This window comes from Amblyomma americanum, chromosome 4 (assembly GCF_052857255.1).
Source record: "Amblyomma americanum isolate KBUSLIRL-KWMA chromosome 4, ASM5285725v1, whole genome shotgun sequence".
NCBI lineage: Eukaryota > Metazoa > Arthropoda > Arachnida > Ixodida > Ixodidae > Amblyomma > Amblyomma americanum.
Window position 1 is genome coordinate 216,820,070 of NC_135500.1, and position 24,469 is coordinate 216,844,538.

The following is a 24,469-nucleotide window of genomic DNA, read 5'->3' on the forward strand; positions in this document are numbered from 1 at the left end:
TTATTAAGTGATTGGGACAACATGGGTGTGTTGACGTGATAAGCCGCTTGGCACAGATATAGGTGATGTTTTTGCCACAGACTTAGCACTGCGCCCTTATGCATGATAACTGCACACCACAGTGATAATGTGATCTGCTTAGTCCCAGAATGAATGAAGTGCATTGGAATAAAGAAACCAGTCTTAGACTTAAGGACATAAAAGCTGTTTATGTTTTTGTCCTGAGGGGGAGAGAAAATTCTAAGAGTTTTTTCTGATTTGAAAAAAATCTACTTAATTTAGGCAGGCATTATGCTGGTAAAACAGTTTCATTTCACTGGTCTTCCTATTTTTTGCCTTTTCTTGTAGGCTCAAAAGTTGGAGTGCCGTTCAATTAATAATAGCTCAGTTGGAAAATGTCAGCTTTCGTTTCCTGCAGCGGATATGTCGAAAGGAACCGTACTGTACTCATTGTACTCGTTTTTGGCAACAGTTGCTTGCACAAGAACCTTGAGAAAGTGCGTGGACCTTTTAAAGGGCAACTCCAGGGGTTTTTGCAAGGCTTGGGTCAATTATCACATCATATTCATTGGAGTCCTGTTCCTCCAAGGTGCAGAGGACTACAGCCGAAATACCTAGCAGCACTATTTTTAAACAGCAAAAACAGCAAACCGAAACTCATTTCATGTTCAGGAACGATGCTCTGGTTGACACAGCGATGATATTGCCGCGAATATTTGCAGTGCTTGTTCGTTCTTCAAATCTGCCGCCACGACACTTTATCGCTTTGTTTGCGATGCAAGACGCGACTAGATTTATCTCGATTCATTGCAGCCAGGCAGAACTGATTCTACATTGTTCCGGAATGTTCTAGTAACTTTGCACGCTTTATCTCGAAAGTTCGTTATCAGCTTTAAATTGAGCACGGCCGACAGCGGCGGGCATTCTGTTCGACGACCGCCGAGCACGCTTGTCGCTTCGCCGCCGCCGAGTGATTCAGCCCACTGTGGGCGCAAGTCAGCCCAATAAACAGTTTTCTTATAGAAGACCTTTTGTCCGTCTTCATCGCTCCTTCGACTGCCGTCAACCACTACCTGACAATATCACAGACATTTTTGGAAAAACATTCCTACGCGCGCTGAATGCCTGAAATAACACCTGGTAATGACTACTCCATTCACTTCATATTCGTTGGAGTCCTGTTCCTCCAAGGTTCGGAGGACTCCAGCCGAAATACCTAGCAGCACTATTTTTAAACAGCAAAAACAGCAAACCGAAACTCATTTCATGGTCAGGAACGATGCTCTGGTTTACACAGCGATGATATCACAGACATTTTTGGAAAAACACTCGTACGCGAGCTGAATAGTTGAAATAATGCCTAGAAATGACTACTCCATTCATAAAGTGCGTAAGATGACTTAATACAAGCCTCAAAATTTGTTCATTTTAGGAGCAGGCAGTAATGTGTGTGCAAATGTCTGCGATGTAGCAAACTCAATGTTGTCCGCAAAAATTACCTGAACTGAGGCCACCAAAATGGAAAACTTTAAAAGCGATTTGCACAAGAATGAATTTCGAAGCATGCTGGAGATGATCAGAAGGGGGAAAAGAGCTACAGTAAAGGTTTCATCAATTTGCATGAATCTCGAAAAAACCCCGGAGGTGCCCTTGAAGTTCTCTGTGAAAAACTTCCTTGTTCTGAACTGGAATGGTCATGTTCAGGTGTGGCCGTGTACAATTTTTCAACTTATGTTTTACTTACGCATTATTGTCTCTGCAGTCATGTCAAGCAACCCAAGCCCAGCGCACCACCGGTTCTCGGGGGACTTTGATGCCTTTTATGATCCAGATTTCACAGCAGAGATTAGCAACAAGATGCGCGTCCCACACCGCATCAGCGTCATCGGGCGGGATGATGATGAGAAGGACATCGACACACTGCTTGCCAGGGACAAGCTCAATGAGCGGACACTTGCCATGCATGTGCCTGACCGGATCCTGGTGCGAGGTGGGTGGCCCTCCTTTTGGAACGCCTTTTATACAAGCTGTGGACTGAATGAGATACTTGTTTACAGAGTCTGGAAATGAGGAGAAGCTATTGTTTATTGCAAAAGCTGAGTGAGCAAACATGCCAGTAGGTGTTTGGGTGAATTCTTGCAGTAACCACATGCAGCTGGAAGTGCTTCTAGTTACATTTGAACTCTCATTGATATCTTCAGTCATGCGCTGTTCAGTCTTTCTACATGGACTAATATACAGCTGATCACAGGGGAAGTTCTATATGGAATTTATTGGGAGACTACCTTAAAAGAGGACAACTCCAGCCGCCCCCCCCCCCCCCCCCTTTTTTTTTGATAAAAGTTTATTCTGTGATTTTTCTAGGTACATAATGTTCGTCCAGCAGCAAAAGACATTTATGGCTGAGGAATAATAATAATAATTGGTTTTTGGGGGAAAGGAAATGGCGCAGTATCTGTCTCATATATCGTTGGACACCTGAACTGGGCCTAAGGGAAGGGTTAAGGAGGGAGTGAAAGAAGAATGGAAGAATGAGGTGCCGTAGTGGAGGGCTCCAATTTCGACCACCTGGGGCGGGCGCCTTAGCGTTTTTCCTCCATAAAAACGCAGCCGCCGCGGTCGGGTTCGAACCCGGGAACTCCGGATCAGTAGTCGAGCGCCCTAACCACTGAGCCACCGCGGCGGGGCAACTGAGGAAACAGCATTTAAATATTTTCCACCGTTCAACTCAAACTTCTGGCAGCTACACCAAAAAAAGTACTCCCCGATCATTTTAAAGTCAGAGGTTAAAGTAGCATTGTTATTGCAAGAATGCAGTCATCTATCGGTGCAGGCCAGATTCGATTTCTCCTCGTTCACTTTCTCCTCAGGGTATTTCCCAAAAAACATATCAAAATTGCCAAAATTGTTTGGTGATTTTTGGCGCAAATGACTGTTGTCAGGCTTAAAACATGTGCTATTATTATTTTTATTTCTCATCAGTGGTTTATTGAAAACAAAATAAACGAAAGGAAAAGATGCTGCTTGCCGCGGCGCCTGCTCTCGAAGGTGGAAGCACCTGAGCTGTGGCTAGTAGAAATAAAAGAGACAGGGAGGGGAAAGGGAGGACAGCAGTAGAGTGACACTGTACACAATAGAAAAAATATGCATAGAAGTGTGGCGCCGGTGCATGTGGGCACAGGGATGCTGTTGCATAGCAAGCAGGCAGGCGCAGCACACATTATTTTCTCACGCACATGTAAACAAAGTCACTTTGAGCCACACTTGAAGCATTGGAATGTGCATGCACGCACACACATGCACACATGGCCTTCTTGCACCGCGCGCTCGCAACAGATATTATGTGCCACGTGCTTGTTACTTTCTGTTACGAATAAAAAAAAAAAACAAATGTGCGGGGCGCACAGCACTAAAGGCACAAAGCGCATGATGATGATCATTGCGTGGCTATTCCGTTTCCATTGGGTGTGTCAGTTTATCGCCCTAGCCAGTGGACTAAAAGAAGAAAATAAAACACAGACAATAGAAAAATAGAAGGGGAGAAAGAGGGGGAGGGGGTGACTGTTAGCTGGCATCACTGCAGTTCACACGGTTGATTTTACTTTCCCCGAGGCCACATTGTCACCTCGGATAGCATAGTGTCCTCTGGGTGCTGTGGCAGCAACTGGGAGCAAAGAATTTCCACATGTTCAGTGCTCTCCTGCTCCTCACCACACACTCGGCACAGTGCAGTGCTGCCACAGGCGTGTCAAAGCGCTGACGGTACAGCAGGTTGCGCAGAGCTCCAGCTCGTGCCTCAAAGAGCAGCGCACTTCTACTGTTATCGTCATACAGCTTCTCTGGTGCTGAGATGTCTTGTAGGCGCTGCACAGGAAAAAAGTAGACATTGAGCACATTGCCGTGAGACACTGGGTCATCTCCGCATCCCGTACGTGCGTCTGCACTGCTCGTGACCACTCTTCCTCTCAGGCCTTTTGCACTGGCTGCTCAAGCAGTCCGAACTTGCAGCTCAACTGGTGTAGGCGCAAGGTCCATGTTGTCCTACCTGTGAGGCACAGATACCAATAACTTGGCGGGCCTACCCGTTGTCATTCGTAGTCCGCAGGTGATCTTCGAAGGTATTTGTTGTGTGCATTGCATGCTTTTAATGAGGTGCAGCGAAGGTCACCTTGTATGGCCTCGACGGCCACTCGTCTAGGCAGCCCAGAGCTACTCTGCCTACTTCGCACTGGCCACATTCTCACCAGGATCGTGTTTTGGATGATATGCAGAGCATGGCATTTGCGAACATTAAGGTAGGCACATGTACGGCTTTTCAGATTTTGCGGACCAGCATGCACCTGTTGCAGCCCCACAGACAGCGCCGCCGCAACATATTTCAGGCTCCAGTGCTGCAGGTGTTCCTTATGGGCCTCTAGTAATACAGGTGTGGATCTGACGATGACATCAAAGTACCAGTAATCGGTAGGCTGAGGTATGGCGTCACCGTTATGTAGAGTCACCTGAACACTGTTGTGTGGGCCCGAGAGCTACAGCACGGCAGGCTTCTTGGCTTTGAATTGGAGCCCCAGTCGGTCAACATAGGTGGCGGCCAGGGTGACCAGCTACTTGAGGGCATTCACATTCTCTGCAAGTAGCACCAAGTCGTCGGCATATGCCAGGCCTGGCAGGATCCAAACATCCGATATTCCTTATTAGAGATAGTGGAACGGGAAACCCATGCCTGACTTCAGCAAGGTCCTTCAGGGCCTGCTACGTACATCGCATAGAGCTGTGGAAAGAGTGGGCAGCCTTGTTTTAGGCCCCAGTCCACGAACACGGGCTCTGAGCGGGTGCCACTAAAGCAGGCAACAGCTGTGTTGTCACTGTAGAGTCTACTCAGCAAGTCTATCCACTCACGCGTCATTCCAATGTCCAACGTGATTGAAAAGCAGTTACTGAGGGACGCTGTCGTGGCGACGTCTAGTAAACGGCTCTCAGGCACCGAGATTCCTTGCGAGCAACCTCTATTATCTGTGCTAGCATGTATAGGTTGTCCTCCAGGCGTCGTGTTGGTCAGAAGCCGTTCTGCAGCTAGGTGAGCGCATCATTACTCTGCCTGCGCACTCATCCCGCTTCTAAAGATGAGCGTGAACAACCAATACAGTACGCTCGTCCCAGTAAGCTGACAGTAGTCCTGCAGGAGCCTTTCATCTCCTCCTTTCTTTGGCTCAAGACTGACCCACACTGCCAGTCAGACAGGACCAAGTCGCTGCCAGTTATGCCGCCGAAGATGGATGCAAGCGCATCACGCGAGAGCTTGCCGAAGCTTTTCACCAGGCGTGCCAGAATGCCATGCAGTCCCTGCGCAGTCTGTGCTTTCATGCACGAGATAGGGCGGCCCAGAGCTCATCGTGAGACTTTTCCTTCACATTGAGATCTTCCTGTGGACTGGGTGGGAGCAGGCAGGATGGGACATGGAATGGGGGGTCTGCCACAGTTTCCATAAGCAGGGAACTATATGTCTGTGACGTGCAGTGTGAGATGTTGCAACATGTCACTAACTGGTTCTCAAGTGATTTCGTCCCGAATCTCCCAAGCGGTGTCTCTTTTGTCGAGCGTTGCCACATACGACCAGAACTTCCTGGCACTACCGCGAGCTAACGTCGTGATGGCCCTGAGCTATTCATATGGGGCGATCTTGCGCTAAACAGTCGGTTGCATAGCACGCTTACACTCGATATAGGCTGTCCATATCCGCTGGCACACCTCAACGGTGACAGCAGTTGGCCTGTACCTCGTAGTTCCACTATCCTTTGCATCACATGCTTCCCCATTTGGTCCATACCTCATGTTTACCCATCAAGTGACACTGTTCACTGATGAACTCATTGTAGCCACTGACCATCGTATCCACGACTGTGCTGCAAGTTAAGTTTGAGTTCTGCAGCCATGAGTTCGTACGCACTCACATGTAATAATAATAATAATAAAAATTTTTATTTTCTCATTCCAATACAAATGCGGGCCTGCCAAAGCCTCAGAAGGCTTGAGTGGCAGCGCCCGGCAGCTGACGGCACAAAACTCATGCACCGAGCACACAAACAGAAACAAAAGGGGGGGGGGGGGGGATGAGAAAACTAAAATGAATTCGATTAGTGCGGACGCAAAAAATACACACAAGCAGAGAGAAAACAAAGAAAACGAAGAAAAATGTAAAATCATAGTATCAAAACAGAATGCTGGAGCTAAGAACGTAATTTGTCAAGGCAAGCTTTCACTATTTTTTTGGAGTTAGCAGGAAACATTTCTTTAGGTAACCGGTTGAGAAACAAAAGGGGGGGGGGGGGGGTGGGGGAAGGGGGGGGTGAGAAAACTAAAATGAATTCGATTAGTGCGGACGCAAAAAATACACACAAGCAGAGAGAAAACAAAGAAAACGAAGAAAAATGTAAAATCATAGTATCAAAACAAAATGCTGGAGCTAAGAACGTAATTTGTCAAGGCAAGCTTTCACTATTTTTTTGGAGTTAGCAGGAAACATTTCTTTAGGTAACCGGTTGAGAACAGACGGAACATAATGTTCTCGCAGACGCTGGCCGTTCCGGGTTCGCAATCTAGGCACGAGAAAACGATCACGAGTTCGCAGATCTTTGACCGGAATATATGGGGTACAAAAATCGCTTGTCCAAATATGCTTAAAAACTACTGATTCAGAAAAAAGGTGAGAGAAGTCAGGCATGTGTAATAGTTCAAAAACGCTACTACCTTCATTTAGCGCCTTACCGTATAAAACTGATTTAAGGATAGATTTCAGTATGCTGATGACCTTCTTTCGCCAAAGGGCGGAACAGAAATAAAAGCAGCAAATACCATAACGTAACACACTGTAGGCTAAGGCGTATACAATTTGCTTGCGTACAAACATAGGGCAAAGGGTCTTAATAGAGTGCATCAAACAAGCATTTTTCCGAAGCTGAGAACAGACGAAAGACAAATGGGTATTCCAAGACATGTTGAAATCAAGGAATACACCTAAGTATTTGACCGTTGACACAGGTATAATTAAAGGGCATTTGCATGGGGCACAATTTGGTCTGTGCAAACGAATAGACACATCATTAGGAATTCTCTTTAAATAATTGTGAAAAAATACTAATTGAGTTTTTTTATTGTTAAAATTAATTAAGTTATTGCTGAACCATTCCATAACCAGCTCGCTGTTGTGTTGGGTGAAAGATAATGCTGTCTTAAAGTCATTATGTCTAGCAACTAAGAGTGTATCATCAGCATATTGAAAAACACGGCACAGTTTACAGACAGAACTCAAATCATTGACATATAAATTAAACAAAATAGGTGCAAGTATAGATCCTTGAGGAACACCGGATTTAATCTGCAGCAGGCCACTTCTAAATTTACCTACTGCAACGAGTTGTGAACGATTGGATAGATAGTGTACAAGAAGAGATAGAAAAGGTCCCCTAAACCCATAATTGTGGAGTTTATCTGCCAACACAACATGATTAACTGTGTCAAACGCCTTGGACACATCCAAAAATAAAGCACAGGCAAATTCATTTTCTTCAATGCAGCTGTTTAGAAGATCACATAGCTCATCAAGCACGTTCAGCGTACCACGACCCTTAATAAACCCGAACTGATTGCCAGAGTACACGTCATGAGCTTCAAGAAAACTGACCATCACCGTCGCAATGTGTTTTTCTAAAGCAAGCGCAATGCATGGTAGGATCGAAATACCACGATAATTTTCAACTTTATTTTTTACTCCATTCTTATAGATAGGGATAACCACCGCCTTCTTCAAGCCCTCAGGTACAATTTGGGTGGCGATTATACCGTTGATAATCGCGAGCAGAACATGCTTTATTCGTTCAAAATTTCTGAAAAGTGTATCGACTGAGATACCGTCCCACCCTGGAGACTTTCGCCTGCTGAAACCAGAAAGAATGCAACGTAGATCGTCTTCAGTGCAAGGTGGCAGAAATGCTGATTCAAGCACAGATTGCATGCTGCGAGATGGTAGACTGGGAACTTTTGAATGCCCAGCCAGACCAGCAGCCGAAAAAAAGGCATTGAACTCATCAGCAAGTGTCAGAGATAATGCCCCAAAGTTACGGGAAATGGAATCAGCCACATTCCTAGGTGCACAGCCTCGTAAGCGATTAACAACATCCCAGGACTTAGCTGGCTTCCCTTTCGGCGCCACAAACCTTGCTTGGAAATACTGACGTCTTTTTGATCGGAGTAATGCATTAGCCCTGTTGCGGGCTGCCCTGTACAGTGCCCTCAATTGAGTGTTCTTAGGCGAATGCCTACAACGGGCCCATGCCATTTCCCTTTCTGCAATAGCCGATAAAACGTCGTTGTTAATCCATGGAAGACCAGACTTTCTTTGCTTTATGATTATGTTTTTTCACACGACTTCATCAACAGCGTAAGGTTTCAACAAATGAATCGTAAAGCGCGCTTTCAGAAGTGCGAATTAGGAACAGATCCCAGTCGTATTTTTCCAGAACGGAGTCAAGTCGAAGTCTGTCAATGACTTCGATTGTGTCCAGTTTATCTTGCTTCATAGCCCTTAACCCAGCTTGTGGAAAAACACGACAGCCAACAAAGAAATGGTCTGACATTTTTTGTTCTATGATAAATGAACAGGATTCATTGTGTTCAAGGCGAACGTTCACGTGGTCAAGGCATGACGATACTAATTTACTACCAAACATTTCAACACGTGTGGGAAGGTTGATTGTGGCATCAATACCGGCATCGGCAAGAGTGTTTAAGTAATCGACAACCAATTGTTTTTTAGTTTTTAGAAGGTCAATATTGATGTCACCAATCATACAAATACGACCCTGTGGAAGGTCAGTTCTGCTCAGCTCTTCGATGAATTAGGCAATATTTTGCTTCGGTGGACGATAAACAGCAATCACAGTTATGTCAAAATGTCCCTTGTGTATACAGACAGCTAATGATTCCGCAGTAGTGAAAGAAATAGAAGTAGTTGTCAAAACCCAACTGTCCTTTACAAACATCGCTATACCGCCCCCTAGCCCAGAGTCACGAGTGAAGAAAAAGCTAGAGTATCCCAAAATTTAAAATTGCTGCGAATGGGTATGTGAAATGTTAATCTCGGTCAAAACGAAAACATCAATGGAATCACTTAACACACCGACTATGAAGCAGAATTCGTCCCAGTGCTTCCGAAGGCTTCGAATGTTCACATGAAGAACAGTAAAACAACTTTCAGTAGTAACTTTCAACTTTCGGCAGTAGGTACTGCCGGGAGGGTTCAGTGCGCGCCCTTCGCGCACTGCGCCAGATGGAGGATGCGATCATAACTTGCAGGCGGTGGGGTCGCTGCCTGCACTGAAAGGCCCCTCCTCGTCATTGTAAATTTGCTTTAAGCGCTGAGCCATACCGGCAGACACAAATGCATGATCAGTGGCTGTTCCTGGCACACCACATGAACTCCCCTTCGCAGTACGGGCAACAGTTCAGACAGTTGAGGGACAGTTCGGTGGCTGGAAGCCATCGAGAGGCTGGATGTGTCCATTAAGGTCACTTATCAGCAACACTTCTTTTGTGTCCACTCGTCGGCGCACCTTGTCTGCAACGCAGCGCATGATGCTGGCATAGCCTGCACAATGTCCGCCAGTCACTGCCAGGTAGACAATGCTCACCATTAGTGGGACACCCAGGAGACTGCCGCTAACCCAGAGGTGCTCGCTCCGCGTAGAGTATTTCATCGCAGCTGGATGTGCCTTGCCACCGCAAGAAGCCGACTCAACCACCTTTCCGGCAGTTACCACTTCTGTTGCACCCAATCCAGTGCTAGTGGGGATGAACTGGTGATGCCTCTAGGCCGCGTAGGCGTGTCTTAGCAACAGCAAAAAGTGAGCCATGCTCAGAGTCTAAGACCCTGTACAATTACTCCCTCTTGCTCTGCTTTCTGGCGCCCTGCCTATTCAGGAAGCCAACGGTCACCTCAGGTTGCTTTGAGCAACATTGGTGATGGCGACGAGTGTGCTGTGCAACAGCTGAAGTCGCAGCGCCCCATGCTGCTGATATCGCATAGTTCCAAGCTCTGCCTACCCGCCCTCTACTGACCACACTGGGGCCACTGTTGAGCCAAGTTCTGGCGAACCATTTCGCCTGTAAAGTGGCACTTGGCCTCTGCGGACTCTGTGGTTGCGCCGGGAACATCCCAAACAAGGGTGGGTTCAGCTGCTGCTGTTGCACAGCGCTCAAGGGCTGCACCAGTCTGAGTCTTGGGTCTGACCCCCCAGTGGGGACACTGAGAGACGAGATAGATGAGGGAGCTGGTGTAGGCAACTGGAGTTAAAATTGGGTTTTGTTGGCCACCTGTGCATTGTTGCCCTACGTGTGTGGTGTCATGTGCACTCTCTTTTCTTTACATTCCATACAGCGGTGTTGTCCTGCCTGATGTGTAGACAGAGGCAGGTACTGGGGGCTGCACTTGGCTTCTGTATCTTCCCCTGGAGGAACGCGAACTTTTCCTCTGGTAACAATTTCGGGGATAGTTCAGATTACGTCTTTTCTGCCGGTCTGTGCAGCCAACGTGAGGCTTCCATCAGATAACATCCACCAAGCCGGCATGCAGGATATAGTAGTGCTAGACATGCCGTGCATTCTGCTTATACCGGGCAGCGTATTGCACCGCACTTTCCATTGTTGCTTTGTGTGTGTAAAGGGCCCCTACGGTATTTGGGCAACTGGCAGCCTCTTGCACAGCACTCACAATGTTGTCAACGTTATCGTCAGCGACCTGGATCAGCTCCCTGCTCACTTTGGGCACAGGATGAATTCATTTACATCCGTATTTGGTGGGTGTCCATTGTAACGTGCCTGTTGGCTGAGCAGGTGGGTGTGTTTCCTTCTGTGGCAGCTTGTGCTTGAGAGCTGGAAGTGCTCAGGCTTCTGCCCTCGGTTTGATTGGAGGCTGTTCCGAATGGTTGTCTCGTGCTTCGCGCGGCCTCCCATTGGTTTCTGACCCCGTTTTGGTATTGGTATTGGGTGATGTGTATGGCCCCTCTTAAGCATCCCTGCATAGCACATTCCACACCTGGTCACTGCACTTGTTCTGTACCCTTCTCGTCCTTCTTTGTATGTGCGCAGTACCCTTTGTTGATACTGGTCACTGTCCTTCGGAGTGTCTTCAGGCAGTGATCCATCCTGGGCGCCCTCTCCACCTAAGCCGTCTGTGGATGGCACGTTTTGCTCCGAATCTGGACCAGTGTCCTTCCTGTCGTCCAGCTCTGTGGTGTGGGGTTGACATGGGGAGATAAGTATTTTCTCCCCACTCAATCGCGGCTGACACGGTTCAAAGCCGCCCGGACCCCACCCCGTGATCGCGTACGCTACCGAGCGCACGCCGACCACGGCGGGCCTTGCTCTGGGGATACAAAGGAACGACACATTGGCTGACACAAACAGGCATTTATTGCTACAGAAACAATAACGCCAGCTAGCAACAAGGTACGCTAATGAATCGAGGGCGTCCGACTCACCAGCAAGGTTCCGAGCGAATGTTCGCCCGCGCTAGGGCAAGGGATATAAACTCCGCAGGCCGGACGGGACGAGTACGGGAGCCTGTCTCCCCGTCGCTTCTTCGCCCCGTCGGCGAAGAGCCGGAGACCCGAGCGACGCGTCCGCCCAGGGTGATTATCCCGGCCCAACAGCCCCCATCTCCCGCGGGCAGGCTTCAGCAGTCTCCCGCGCAGCGACGCTGGCGCCCTCTCTTGCCAGTTAATGTAACTGACAAGGGAATCCGCTCAGCCTCGAGGGGAGACCGCCGCTGCACGGTGCCTCGCGGGAAAGCAAACTCAGGGGGCTGCAGGGCAGGTCCCCACATCCCCCCAACCTTAAATAGACCCACGCGCCTGAAAGTACATGCTATGGAGGAGTCTCCTGGTCTTCATGTCTTTGAGGCACGTCTTGCAGCGGAGGTCACGCCGACAGCGTCCACGCAGACTTCCGCGGTATTCCGAAGGCGGCGTGAAGGTCTCCGCTGGGACGACTCGTATGGCCCGCGGACTACCGTGTCCGCAGGCCCGCGAATCGAAGGCCGGTGGGAAAACTGCAGGCCAGGATCCTGCAGTAGTCGCCAGGGCAGCAGCAGCCGAAGGTGACTGCTGACTGGTCTCGCCACAGCTGCCCCGGATGGATGCGGCGAACAGGATACAGGCCGCTCCGTCGCAGCAGGTGGCAGCGAGACGATGTGCACCGGTCAGCAAGCCTGGGTGGCTCCACCGGATCTGCAAAATTGTCGAAACGCTCTCGGCGTGCCTTTAACGTAGGTCACGGGAGGGGAAACGGCATCCGCAAGGGCCTCGTGGCACAATGCCTAACTCGCTAGCAAAACGTGTCGGCGGCTGTGCAAACGCAAAGTTCGAGTGAACAAAGCCCTTTCTTGAGTTGAACGAGACTGCTCAGTTCGTGCGAGGTTACAAAAAAAACGGACGGGCAGCCAAGTGCGCCCCCTCTCAACGTCACGGTCCGGTGGTCATGTCTCTTTTAATGTGGTGCAGGCAGCTCCGAAAAGCCTCAGGCCTAACGACCACTCCGACAACGACCGTGACCACAACAAAGACCCGAAACGGGTTTTGTGCGCGCAGCCGCGAGGAGACATCAGCTTTGTGGGGTGGTCCTACCCCGCTCACTGCACAAAGCAGCTTCTGAGCGGTCGGCGCCCACCGTATCGGACGGTGTCGGAGCGCCCGGTGCCGAGCTGCAATACCAGCGAGCTCGTAGCGGCACCCGTGGCCCCAGGCCACCCGGCTCCCGGAGCCGCGACTCCCAGAGTCGAAAAAGAGATAGTAGAGAAAATATATACAGAAACTCGGACCACCCACGCGGCTTCCGTACTCACTCGCTTCGGGCTCGGCGACTCCGCGGGCGCTAGGCCTCGAACTCCCTCGATGCGGACCAAGTCATTCTCACAAAGAAACTCCAGGGAAAAAAAAATGTGCTGAGCATGTCGAAAAGTTCAAACATGCTGCAGCGCAATACACCTCGCACTCAAGAAAGCATGCCGCAGGTCCTAGCGATCAAAATTCACTCTAGGCCTAGCACTTGTCAAGTCCGGACAAAGAGCGTTCCTCGAACCGAACCGACAGTCGTCCAATGTTCCAAGAGCAGGCCCCACGTTGGGCTGCCAGATGTGGGGTTGACATGGGGAGATAAGTATTTTCTCCCCACTCAATCGCGGCTGACACGGTTCAAAGCCGCCCGGACCCCACCCCGTGATCGCGCACGCTACCGAGCGCACGCCGACCACGGCGGGCCTTGCTCTGGGGATACAAAGGAACGACACATTGGCTGACACAAACAGGCATTTATTGCTACAGAAACAATAACGCCAGCTAGCAACAAGGTACGCTAATGAATCGAGGGCGTCCGACTCACCAGCAAGGTTCCGAGCGAATGTTCGCCCGCGCTAGGGCAAGGGATATAAACTCCGCAGGCCGGACGGGACGAGTATGGGAGCCTGTCTCCCCGTCGCTTCTTCGCCCCGTCGGCGAAGAGCCGGAGACCCGAGCGACGCGTCCGCCCAGGGTGATTATCCCGGCCCAACAGCCCCCATCTCCCGCGGGCAGGCTTCAGCAGTCTCCCGCGCAGCGACGCTGGCGCCCTCTCTTGCCAGTTAATGTAACTGACAAGGGAATCCGCTCAGCCTCGAGGGGAGACCGCCGCTGCACGGTGCCTCGCGGGAAAGCAAACTCAGGGGGCTGCAGGGCAGGTCCCCACAGTGGTCGCAGGCTCCTCAGTCTGTGACAGCTGTTCTGTCGTTGTCAGCGTGTGCACACCTTGGTACGACTGAGGCATAGGACTTTTGCTCATGACATCCTCAGTGGTTTTTTGTGGAGAGAGTGGTCGCTGGCGACGAGCTATTAGATGATGGCCTCTAGCGCCTCAACTTTGCTTTGAAGTGCCGCGTTGTGGCTTTCGAGAGGAGACATCTGCGTTTTGATGTCAGTCACGCTGTCACAGATCTTGCAATATGAAGTGACCTCCCTCTGCAGCTGTGGAGATATCCGCAAATAAGATTTCGTCGACGTATACCCAGCGGCCACACGAGCCGTATTTGATGTTGGGTTTGTTGCGGGCTACTCACAAGCACTCGCCCGTCTTGACATGCCAGGCACCAGGGTCTCTGACAGTGTGGTTCCTTACTTTGCTGCCGCCACACCCATGCGCGAGGTCATGATCGTCACGCGTATTGTGCGAAACTTCAAACGCCCAGGAAAACAGCAAGTCCTTGGGGTACCTGAAATGCTGGCAGGCTGTAATCACGTTGTCCTTATGTGAACTGTGCACCTAAAACAGTCGAGGCGAAACCTTTAGTCAAGTCAATCATTTATGCGGCTGCCATGAGCGCCGCTCCACTACCGCCCTTTAGTGTTGAAAAATTGCAATTAATGCTGTTGGCTACCATAACTAGAACTAGTCTTTGGCAGTGGAAGCAACGCAACATCAGGCCTGACCAGTGTGATCTGTTATTGGTGACACTGGTACAATCTTCCATAACAAGTGCAGCTCAGGGCTTGTGGTTAATGGTTTGAGCTTCAAGCAAAGAAGGAGCAGGTTTTTGCTGTAAAATGTATGCGTGCCTCCAGGTAGATGGCTGAATGTCTCTGCAAGCATGACATATAAGCAGCAGTATGTCCACAAGAAATTATGAGTTTGCACAAACAAGCTCAGGCTCTTCCCGTTAAAACATTTTCAGATGCATTTCATTGATGTCTTTAGCACCCTTCATCTCTCGAGTATCGTATGAAAAAGAGGGTAGTGTTAGGGTGTGGGCTCAGCATCTGTAATGGCTACATAATGTTGCTGAATTCCAGAAGGTGGTGTCACTCCCTTAAAGCGGAGCTCAAGTGTCCCCTCCAATGTTTTTTCATTTCAAAAAATATCTTCTGTTTTAACGAAGCCAGCACTCATAGAAACTAAGGAAAGCATAGAGGGAAAAGTGTAATATTCCCCTATGCTTTCTTTGGTTCCAGTGACTGCTGGATTCTTTTGTGTGCACATCGTGATTGAATCGCTCAACTCCCTTTCCTTGTCTGCTTCATTGTTAGGTAGACAAACCTGCCCAACTTCTGCTGTGTACTCACAATATACAGTGAATTTTGAATGCCATGTTCCATAATTGCACACACAGGCCAAAAGCAGTGTTTAATTTGGCATATTAAGTGTTAGCAAGCATGGATATTTAGCCACTCTCACTGTTGCTCCAGGAGGTGATCAGCACATCGAGGGCAAGGACCCACTACCAGAGGCACGTCTGGAGAAGTCACTGGAGCTCCAGCAAGAGCCTATTATGCTGTCAACGCCTCCGCGTACCCTGACCCTAGACATGCATGCCTACCCTGCCGTAGATGCAGAGGATGAGGCTGGGGACAGCGCCAAGCCCACACTGAAGGTCCGCCGCAAGACTACACTGAGCAAGCTGCACAATGGTGACATCAGCTTCTTCAGCAATGGCGGGTGAGTGAGCACTTGAGTGGAGATTCCTTCCAGCACCACCTCATGTGTGCTTAACAACTCCAAATGTTCTTTATTGCTGGCTGCCAATTGAACTGTGCAGAAAAAGTCTCTGCAAGTTTATCAGTGCTGTCATCATGATCTTATTCTATGAAGAGTGCATCTATGTTATGACCTAATCCTGTTACTAATAAGCATTTTTCACTGTTGCAAGAGGTATATCGTTATGTTTAAAGGCAATTCTTAATTTTATTTCATTTTATTTTTAATGGTGCTGCTTTGTACAAAAGTGGTAGGAAGAGAGCAGAGTGAGTCAGGGAACTAAGGCGAGTTAATGATATTCTAGTTGAAATCAACAAGGATTGAGTATATGAGCATGGGCAGGATAACCGGTGGTGAGAAAGGTAATGGACTGTGTTCCAAGAGAAGGCAAGCAGAGCAGGGACAGCAGAAAGTCAGTTAGGTAGATGAGAGTAGGAAGTTTGCAGGGATAAGGTGGTCACAGTTGGCATAGGGTAAAGTTAATCGGAAACATATGGGAGAGGCCTTTGTCCTGCAGTGCGCTTAGTCAGGCTGATGATGATGAGAGTAAATTTGTAGCCAGTTTGACATCGGTAACAGCACATGCAAGTGTTGCTGGCTGCTGTCACTTCTGTATTCTTGCCTCTCTTTAGTTTTCTCTCTCTATTATTTTTGGTCACTGATAGGAAATTGCAGGCATAAGGTGGTCACCGTTTTCGTAGGGTAGGGTTAATTGGAAACATATGGGAGAGGCCTTTGTCCTGCAGTGTGTTTAGTCAGGCTGATGATGATAGTAAATTTATAGCCAGTTTGACATCAGTAACAGCACATGCAAATGTTGCTGTCTGCTGTCACTTCTGTATTCTTGCCTCTCTTTATTTTTCTTTCTCTATTATTTTTGGTCACTGATTCCTAGGAAACGGTCACCATGTAGACTGCATTGTGGTAAAACCTTTGAGCCAAAGATTGCTGCTTCAGAGCTGTGTGTAAAGCTCGCTAACTTGCAGTGCAGTCAATGGTCGTCTCCTTTGTCTGCCACGAGTTCTTTAATCTCAGAACTTTTGGTGATGGTGTATAGTTACACCTGCTGTTGGTTAAACTTTTTGGATGACTCAGTGGCTGTGGCATTGTGTTGCTGCATCCAAGTTGAGTGATCTACCTGTACCCATTTGCGCATGCATGTTGCTTCTGTTGGGCTGCTAGGTGCATGCCAGCTTTGAAGTCAAAGTAGATGGAGGTCATACACATTGCAAGCTTTAGCAGTGTTTTTTTTTTTATTATTGCAGATTGTTTTTGGTACAAACATTGTTACACAATTTCACAGTTTAACTGCTGCTTGCTTTCATGCATATAAAGAAGGAAAGAAAACTGCGGGGAATCTCTCAGCTTCCTAACCAAGCACTTAAAAGCATAGTTGTCACTCATAGGAAACGAACTTATTGTGAGATCAGTCTGGTCCATGGATGCATATTGCAATCATACCTGTATGCATCGTTTTGCACATTGAAGAGCCTCAGCTGAATGTAATTGCCCAGCCCGCCATTCTTTGTTGCTCATGAACCCATTGCTGGCCACTTCCTGAAGTTCATTTCTAGTCATGTGACATGACACATACTCTTGACAGCATGGCACGCAGCATGATTCCATGGTACTATGTGAGTAGAGCAAGAAGAGTGTTGCCAGCATCGAAAATAAAATAGGTGGTAGTCTTTATTTCAGACAAATTACAATATTTTTCCTTGCTGATGAGGCCAAAGGCAGTTTCCCGCCTGACGATACCAGTGGTCTTTGAGCTAAAAGCTAGAACCATTAAAACATAGCAGCGTTCACATGGTAAATGCCACTTTTCTCATAGGTTTAGTGAAAAGTCTTAAAATGGGAGGGTAGAAAAAGTGAGTTAACTGTCTACAATTACCATATTTACTCTCATAATGAATGCACTTTTTTTCCCCAAAAAAATCTGAAAATATGGGGAGTGCGTTCATTATGCAAGGTAAGATAATGAGAAAAATTTGAAGTGGTGAAAATGGGACAGAAAGCAGGCTGGTGGAATCAGCACTTCATTCAGTACGACTTGCCTTGAAATTATTTCTTAACCTCGCTGCATTCAGTGTGAAGCCCAACGGCAACAAATATAGGTACAATTCTTAAATGCTTGCAGAACATTCTTACTGGTGGTTCATATTGTGGGGGATGTATTGTAGGCTTAACATGAGACGGACAGGGCTTTGTATTGCATAGTTTTTTGGCGTTCAAAAAAGCGGGGCTGCTAGCTTCTCTGTCGTTGTCAGCAGACTGCAATCCAAAAGAGAAGGATTTACTAGAGGGAAGAAAAAATTGCACTCTTTGACACCCAAGTGGGGGGTGCGTTCATTACAGTAGAACCTCGATGATACGATCCCGGTTTATTTGAATTTCAGGATGATACTAATTCGTAAAATACCCTGATCAGGCTGCACTGTGTGCAATGGGCATAAATTCGGATATTACGAACAACTTATAGCCTTACTGCGAATGATACGAACGCGCGGGCTGCGACCGCACCCTCGAGCATCAGGTGCTTGCTGCCTGTACATCGTCGCAATCTCCAGTCACGCGGAGTGTGCCGCGAGCAGTGAGTGGCAATGCGTGGCTCATACATCGTCGACATCACGATGGCCAGTCGCACGGTCCGTACTGCAAGCAGTGGGTGGCAGCGTGCTGCCCTACATCGCCGTCATCACGAGTCTGCGGTGGTGGGAGGCCGTCAGTGAATCCCGTGAGACGAAAATAGATTTGCATGAACTCTGCACACAAATTTTTGTTCGTTTTGGATGATACGAATAGTTTTCGTGACCACATGAGAATTGTGCGATCGAGATTCTGCTGTATTTGAGTGATATCACCCTTGTGGAGAGACATGCCTCTATACTTGGCGACAGCTTTTCTTGACAATGAAGAAAAGGCTACAGGGATGGACCATCCATAACTGTGTCATTTCGTCAAATGGTTCGACCACATGACAGTGCACCTGGCCACCTGGCACATTGCTCTCCCATGCTCTCCCATTCCATTGCTGGAGCAGCTGGCGCCATCTATTCAAGCTTCTCGTTTCTCGTGTAGCAGATTTCTTGTAATCAACAGAACTATTTTTCTTTCTTGATTTTCAATGTTGAAAGCTGGCAGTTGTGTTAGAAATATGCCTTATAACGAATTTTGACAATATACTATGTTTTGAAAAATAACTGCAATCGAGGACTGTATATTTCACTGCATAGGGAGAGGATGCGCTTCAGCTGCGTAGCTTCGACTCCGTTGCCAGGAAATGTCGCAGAGTACACCTGTTGACGGCAGATCAAAGCATAAAGTAAAGAAGCGAGCGAACAGCCACATTTGCCCTGCCCGGCAGCCTGGAATGTTCTGATTATAACATGTGCTGGTGCATTCTAGCCACCTCATATTCTCAACGCTTTCGTGTATGCTGGCACTACGCCTTCAGTAGTCATTACAGAGAACAATTTGTCTAAACAAGTTATCTTGTCACTCCTAGCAGCACTGTGACATAGGCAATTTCCAGTGGTCTTAGTAATGGCTGCCTTTCCCAAGGCGCTAGTTCTGATAAACTTAGAAGGGCTGTTTCGCACCTACATGGAAAGAGGAGGCGACAGCCGTTTCCGATGTTCAGATCCAATCATATCCCATCAGTCACTTATGTTGCCCTTGCCACCACTGCCAGGCTTGTGCCACTGAAAACAGCCAGGAAGTCAGTCTGAATAAAAAGTGCTCTGTTAGGTACTGTGATTGTTAAGAGTTGCATTGTGTGCTGTATAGCGAAGTTAATTCTTCAGGTCAAACATGTACTCAGCCCTTCATGTGGGTGGAATCCATCGGTTGATTGGTTCGTGGTGGTTTAACGTCCCAAACCAACTCAAGACTATGAGGGACGCCGTAGTGAAGGCCTCCGGAAATTTCGACCACCCGGGGTTCTTTAACGTGCACTGACATCGCACACTACACGGGCCTCTAGAATTTCGGTTGATTGTACGGCTGCGTATACATAGCTGTTAACAACTAGTTTGGGTTTGAAGTCCCTAGGCTTAGGGGTGTTTTTATTTATTTCTCTTTTTTTTTTTTGGCCCACATACAAGGTCAGGAGCATACTATTATTACATTCAGTTAGCACTAGTCCTGATGTGGCTGCTGACTTAACATGAATAGCAACTGTCTGGGAGATGAAAATTTACCCACAAGATGGTTAGTGAATTTTATTTGTCAAAGCAGTGCCATGGGCTATCACGTCAACTTAAATGGAGAGTTTTGCATTAATTTCTACCATGTGAGGTCTAAATGTGCACAAAAACCACAGTGCACGGGTGTTTTTGAATTTTATCTCCATCAAAATGAAGCCACTGTAGCCAGGATCAAGCCCACAAACTTGTGCATAGCAGCCGGAAGCCACAGCTGCTAAGCCACTGTAGTTAGTTTGGCGAGAATGTGGTCATCAGCATGCATATAACCTCTAATTTGACACAAAATTCATAATCCCCAAACCTAGTTTTCTCAGTCCTTCCCTTCTTCAGACAAGAGCTGCAGCCATGCCTGTGAAAAATATGTCAGGGTGTCTACCAACCGGGAAAACCGGGAAATCTCAGGGAATTTGGATAATCCGGAAAAACTGAGGGAGAACTCAGGGAATTTGTGCTTATATCAGGGAAAATTAGCTGCTGTTCTACATAAAAGGAACTCAAGTTGCGATAATGCTGCCTTGTGTAAACAATGTGGACTGGCATTGCACGAATTGTCCAGTGCAGCGTTACGCGTCCTCTCCTCAGCGACCGCTGGCCTCCAACGTTGTGCTGTCAAGTGGAGCATCCCAGCAAGGCGGCAAAAATCTTTCCCATTTCGAAGCACACTACGTCAAAAGCGGCCACTTTCCCGCGCTTCCCCGCTGCTGTGGCCGACGGCCAGCGGCCTTTCCTTGTTTTCCTGTGTTTCCGAGTGGACTGCTCCAACAAGGTGGCAGAAAACGTTGAGAACTTGCGATGGTCCCAAATGAACTCTTCCTCCCTGTGCATCTCCTTGATGGAAGCGAAGCGTTCATTTCTGCTGCAGGGGGTGCACGCACACTTTTTTCCTTCATGCATGCGATGCATGCGGCGCAGCTTTCGGAGGAAGGGAAATAATTTTGCACTTTTTCGCGATCTGCTGACACTAGCAAAGCAACGAATACTGTCCGTACTTGGCTGCACCATTTTGAACCGACTTAGTTTTAATGACTGCTGTCGTGCCGCAGGCAAGCTGTGTGCGGCTTTTCAAGCATGACAGTCTTCAAGTGCACTTCATCCAGGACTGGACGAATGCAAAACGTTTAAACTTTGCAGCCTGAATTAGGCCCGTCAAAAGTAACCCGAACGCAGCGTGCTGTGCGCTATGCAGAAAGAAAGTTTTGCTCAGCAACATGGGAAGAAGATCCCACACCATTGCGGTTACTATCAGTAGATAGAAATATCTTACGTTTGAAAATATTTGTTTCCGCATGCAACTTCCTCTTAGTTCATATTTGAAAATGTTCAATTCGACTCGCAGTTTGTTCGAACATTTTTTCGAAGATATTCGATTTGTTGTGCATTTTGCTAATCTCTCCCCTTTTTTTAAATGAAATAACCACTACTCCTTACTATTCAAATAGGATTAAATCATTGTTTTTATTTTTTAACATGCTTACTGGAGAGTGATACCATCTGGTGGCTTTGTGTCAGCTTGTTTTCGCATAAAACAAATTACTGTGTCACTCAGGGAATTTTACAAATGCACTCAGGGAAAACCTGGAAAACTCGGGGAATTTGGAAATGTCAACTTGGTAGACACCATGGCATCACTTGTGCAAAGCAGTGCCCCTTTTTCACAAACCCTCCATTGTGTACCGCCTGGAACGGTGGGGTTGCCGGTGTACCTGCGTGCTGCCGCTTCCACCGCAGTCACTTCTGCGCTGGTGGTTGCAGTGCAGGTTCTAAGCATGGCTGCTATCTGCAAACACGTTTTGGAAGGCATTACATCAACCGCCTGTGGCATTACGCAGCAGCCGGGGCAAACTGAGCAGGACCCCTCTCTCTTGCCGCACCCCCCTCCTCCACTTTCCACCTTACGCTTCCATCTTTCTCTCCTCCACCGCGTTCCCCTCCTTTTCCTTTTTATGCTCGCCCTCCCATCGTTATCGTCCTACTGTCATCCTGTGCTGTGCTCTTTGCTTTGTTATAGCTCTGCTGGTTACACTGATGACAGCAACGCACTAGTAGGAAACGGGCGTCTAAGAGCTGTGCTCTAAGAAATTGGATGGGACACTTAAGGGTATGACGCGATAGCGTAATGGGTTAATTCCCACACATGCAGAAGGTCATTCTGTGCTCTACATTCAGAGATCCCTGGGAGTCCTCATACCCCTCCTGGAGCAGTGGTGCAGCAGTTAAGCGATGTGCCTTTTCCCTGCGATTGCAGGTGCTAGCGGTGGGCCTTGCGTAGCCTAGGTTGCTCTTTCCGAGCAGCCAATCAATTTAACTGCCACCTGCCAGGTGGGCAGTTTGCTCACTTTCCAGTGGGCACGCTGTGATGACACCACAAGGTCACGTGGCCTTGGTGGCCCACCTGTTTCCTAGGTTGCTCTCTGGGGACCACCTGCTATAGCAATGGCCATGATTTTTCGCTCACAATGCCGACATTGGATTTTCTGTTGAGCAAAGCCTTTGACGCTATCGCTTTAAAGCTCTTGACAGCAGTAGTGCCCATGTAATAAGGTACGTCTGGCAAAGCACTGCGTCGCGAGCAACCAGCATTACAGTCCTGATACAGACCAGAGGCAGCGGGCAGTCCAGAGTACGCACAAGGGACGGAGCGTTCGGCGCTTGTCGTCTTCTTCTTCGCTTGTCGTCTTCTTCTTCGTTAAGCGACAGCCTCTGAAGATTCCGGAGCCGAAGGCCAGTCTTATAATTTCCCCCAGGCCGAAGGGCGCCATCATGCCGACCTAGGGCGATGTAACAACGGCGGGGTTGTAGTATAGTTTGAGGCGGGTCGTGTGGACAATGGCGCGGCCTCGCCGACGATGATCAGGGGATGGCATAAGGGGTTCGATGAGGTAATTGACGGGGGATGTCTACTTAAGAATACGGTAGGGTCCCCGGTACTTGCTTATAAGTTTGGAGGAAAGCCTGGGACCTGAGTAGGGTATCCAGAGCCAAACCAAAGAGTCAGGAAGGTAAGCGGGAGGAAGTGCAGGGGGGTCATGGGTGCTTTTCTGCGGCTGCTGGGCGTGAGAAGTGAAGGACTGGGCAAGCTGTCGGCATTCTTCGGCATAAGTTGCGGCTTGAGAAAGAGTAGTAACTTCGGAAGCATCAGGGCAGTAAGGTAGAATGGTGTCCATTGTGTAAGAAGGCTCTCGGCCGTACAGGAGAAAGTACGGAGAGAATCCGGTGGTGGCTTGAGCAGCAGAGTTATAAGCGTATGTGACAAAAGGGAGAATGCGGTCCCAGTTACAGTGGTCGGAAGCAACATACATGGCCAGCATGTCACCGAGGGTGCAGTTAAAACGCTTAACCATGCCATTTGTCTGCGGATGCTAGGCGGAGGTGGTGCAGTGAGCGGTGTTGCATTCCTGGAGAAGAGCTTCTGCAACTTCAGAAAGGAAGGCCGGACCTCTATCACTGAGCAGCTCTTTGGGAGCACCATGGCAAAGAATGATGCGATGGAGAATGAAGGATGCAATGTCGTGGGCTGTAGCGGATGGTAAAGGCAACGTTTCAGCATACCGTGTAAGGTGGTTGATGGCAACGATGATTCAGCGGTTGCCGGTTGATGTGCTGGGAGAGGGCCGTAGAGGTCAATGCCAACACGCTCGAAGGGCTGCACTGGGAAAGGCAGCAGCTGCATAGGAGCGGCGTGTCGGCGAGGTGGATTTTTTCGACGCTGGCATGCAGTGCAGGAAAAAACGAACTGGCAAACATAACGGGCCATCCCACGCCTGTAGTACCGCTGTCGTAGACGGGTGAAGGTCTTCAAGAAGCCGGCATGGGCACACTGGGGATCATCGTGGTAGGAAGAGCAAATGAAGGAGTGCAGATGTGTCAGAATGACAAGAAGCCACTTGCAGCCATCCGGAAGGTAGTTGCGGCGGTAAAGAAGCTCGTCTCTGATGGCGAAATGGTGGGACTGACGACGGAGAGCACGGGAAGGAGATCGAGACGATTGGCCAGATAAGAGATCTAAGAGGCAAGCGATCCATGGATATTTGCGTTGCTCGGAAGCCATATCAGCGGACTCAAACATCAAAGAAGGCAGGGCAGATATGCAAGGCACGGCCTCTGATGGCACAGGGGAACGTGAGAGGGCAGCAGCATCGGCATCTTTACGGCCAGAATGATAGACAATGCGAATGCCGTACTCTTGGAGTCGCAGAGCCCGGTGCGCCAGTCGACCAGAGGGATCTTTCAAAGAGGACAACCAGCAGAGGGCGTGGTTATCAGTGACAACGTCAAAAGGGCGCCTCTACAAGTAGGGGCGAAATTTGATGATCGCCCAAAGGATGGCTAAGCTTCTCGGTAACGAAATAGTTGGCTTCAACTTTTGTGAGTGTCTGTCTAGCGCTGAGCGAGTACTGCACTGAGGCCGACGCCGCTGGCATCAGTGGGGAGTTTCGTCGGAGAATGAGGGTCGAAATGACACAGAATTGGTGGAGTGGTCAGGAGGCGATGGAGTGCCGTAAACGCCTCATCACAGGCTAGCGACCAGGCCGAAAGGAGCTTGGTCAAGGGGTCGATGATAGTGGCGAAATTGCGGACAAAGTGGCGGAAGTCGGAGCAGAGGTCGACGAAGCTGCGGAAGTCTTTTACAGAAGTAAGCTTCAGAAATTCCGCCACAGCTCGCAACTTGGCCGGGTCCGGGAGAACGCCATCCTTCGACACGACATGTC

At 48.7% G+C, this 24,469-nt stretch overlaps 1 protein-coding gene across 1 annotated transcript in view; it reads left to right on the forward strand.

Moving 5' to 3' along the window:
- Positions 1 to 24,469, forward strand: part of Tango11 (transport and golgi organization 11) — a 34,354-nt gene that overhangs the window by 3,000 nt on the left and 6,885 nt on the right. Inside the window, exons 2-3 of the mRNA XM_077663381.1 lie at positions 1,763 to 1,990; positions 15,264 to 15,513. Coding sequence (XP_077519507.1) covers positions 1,763 to 1,990; positions 15,264 to 15,513 — 478 coding nt within the window. The remainder of the gene's footprint in view (positions 1 to 1,762; positions 1,991 to 15,263; positions 15,514 to 24,469) is intronic.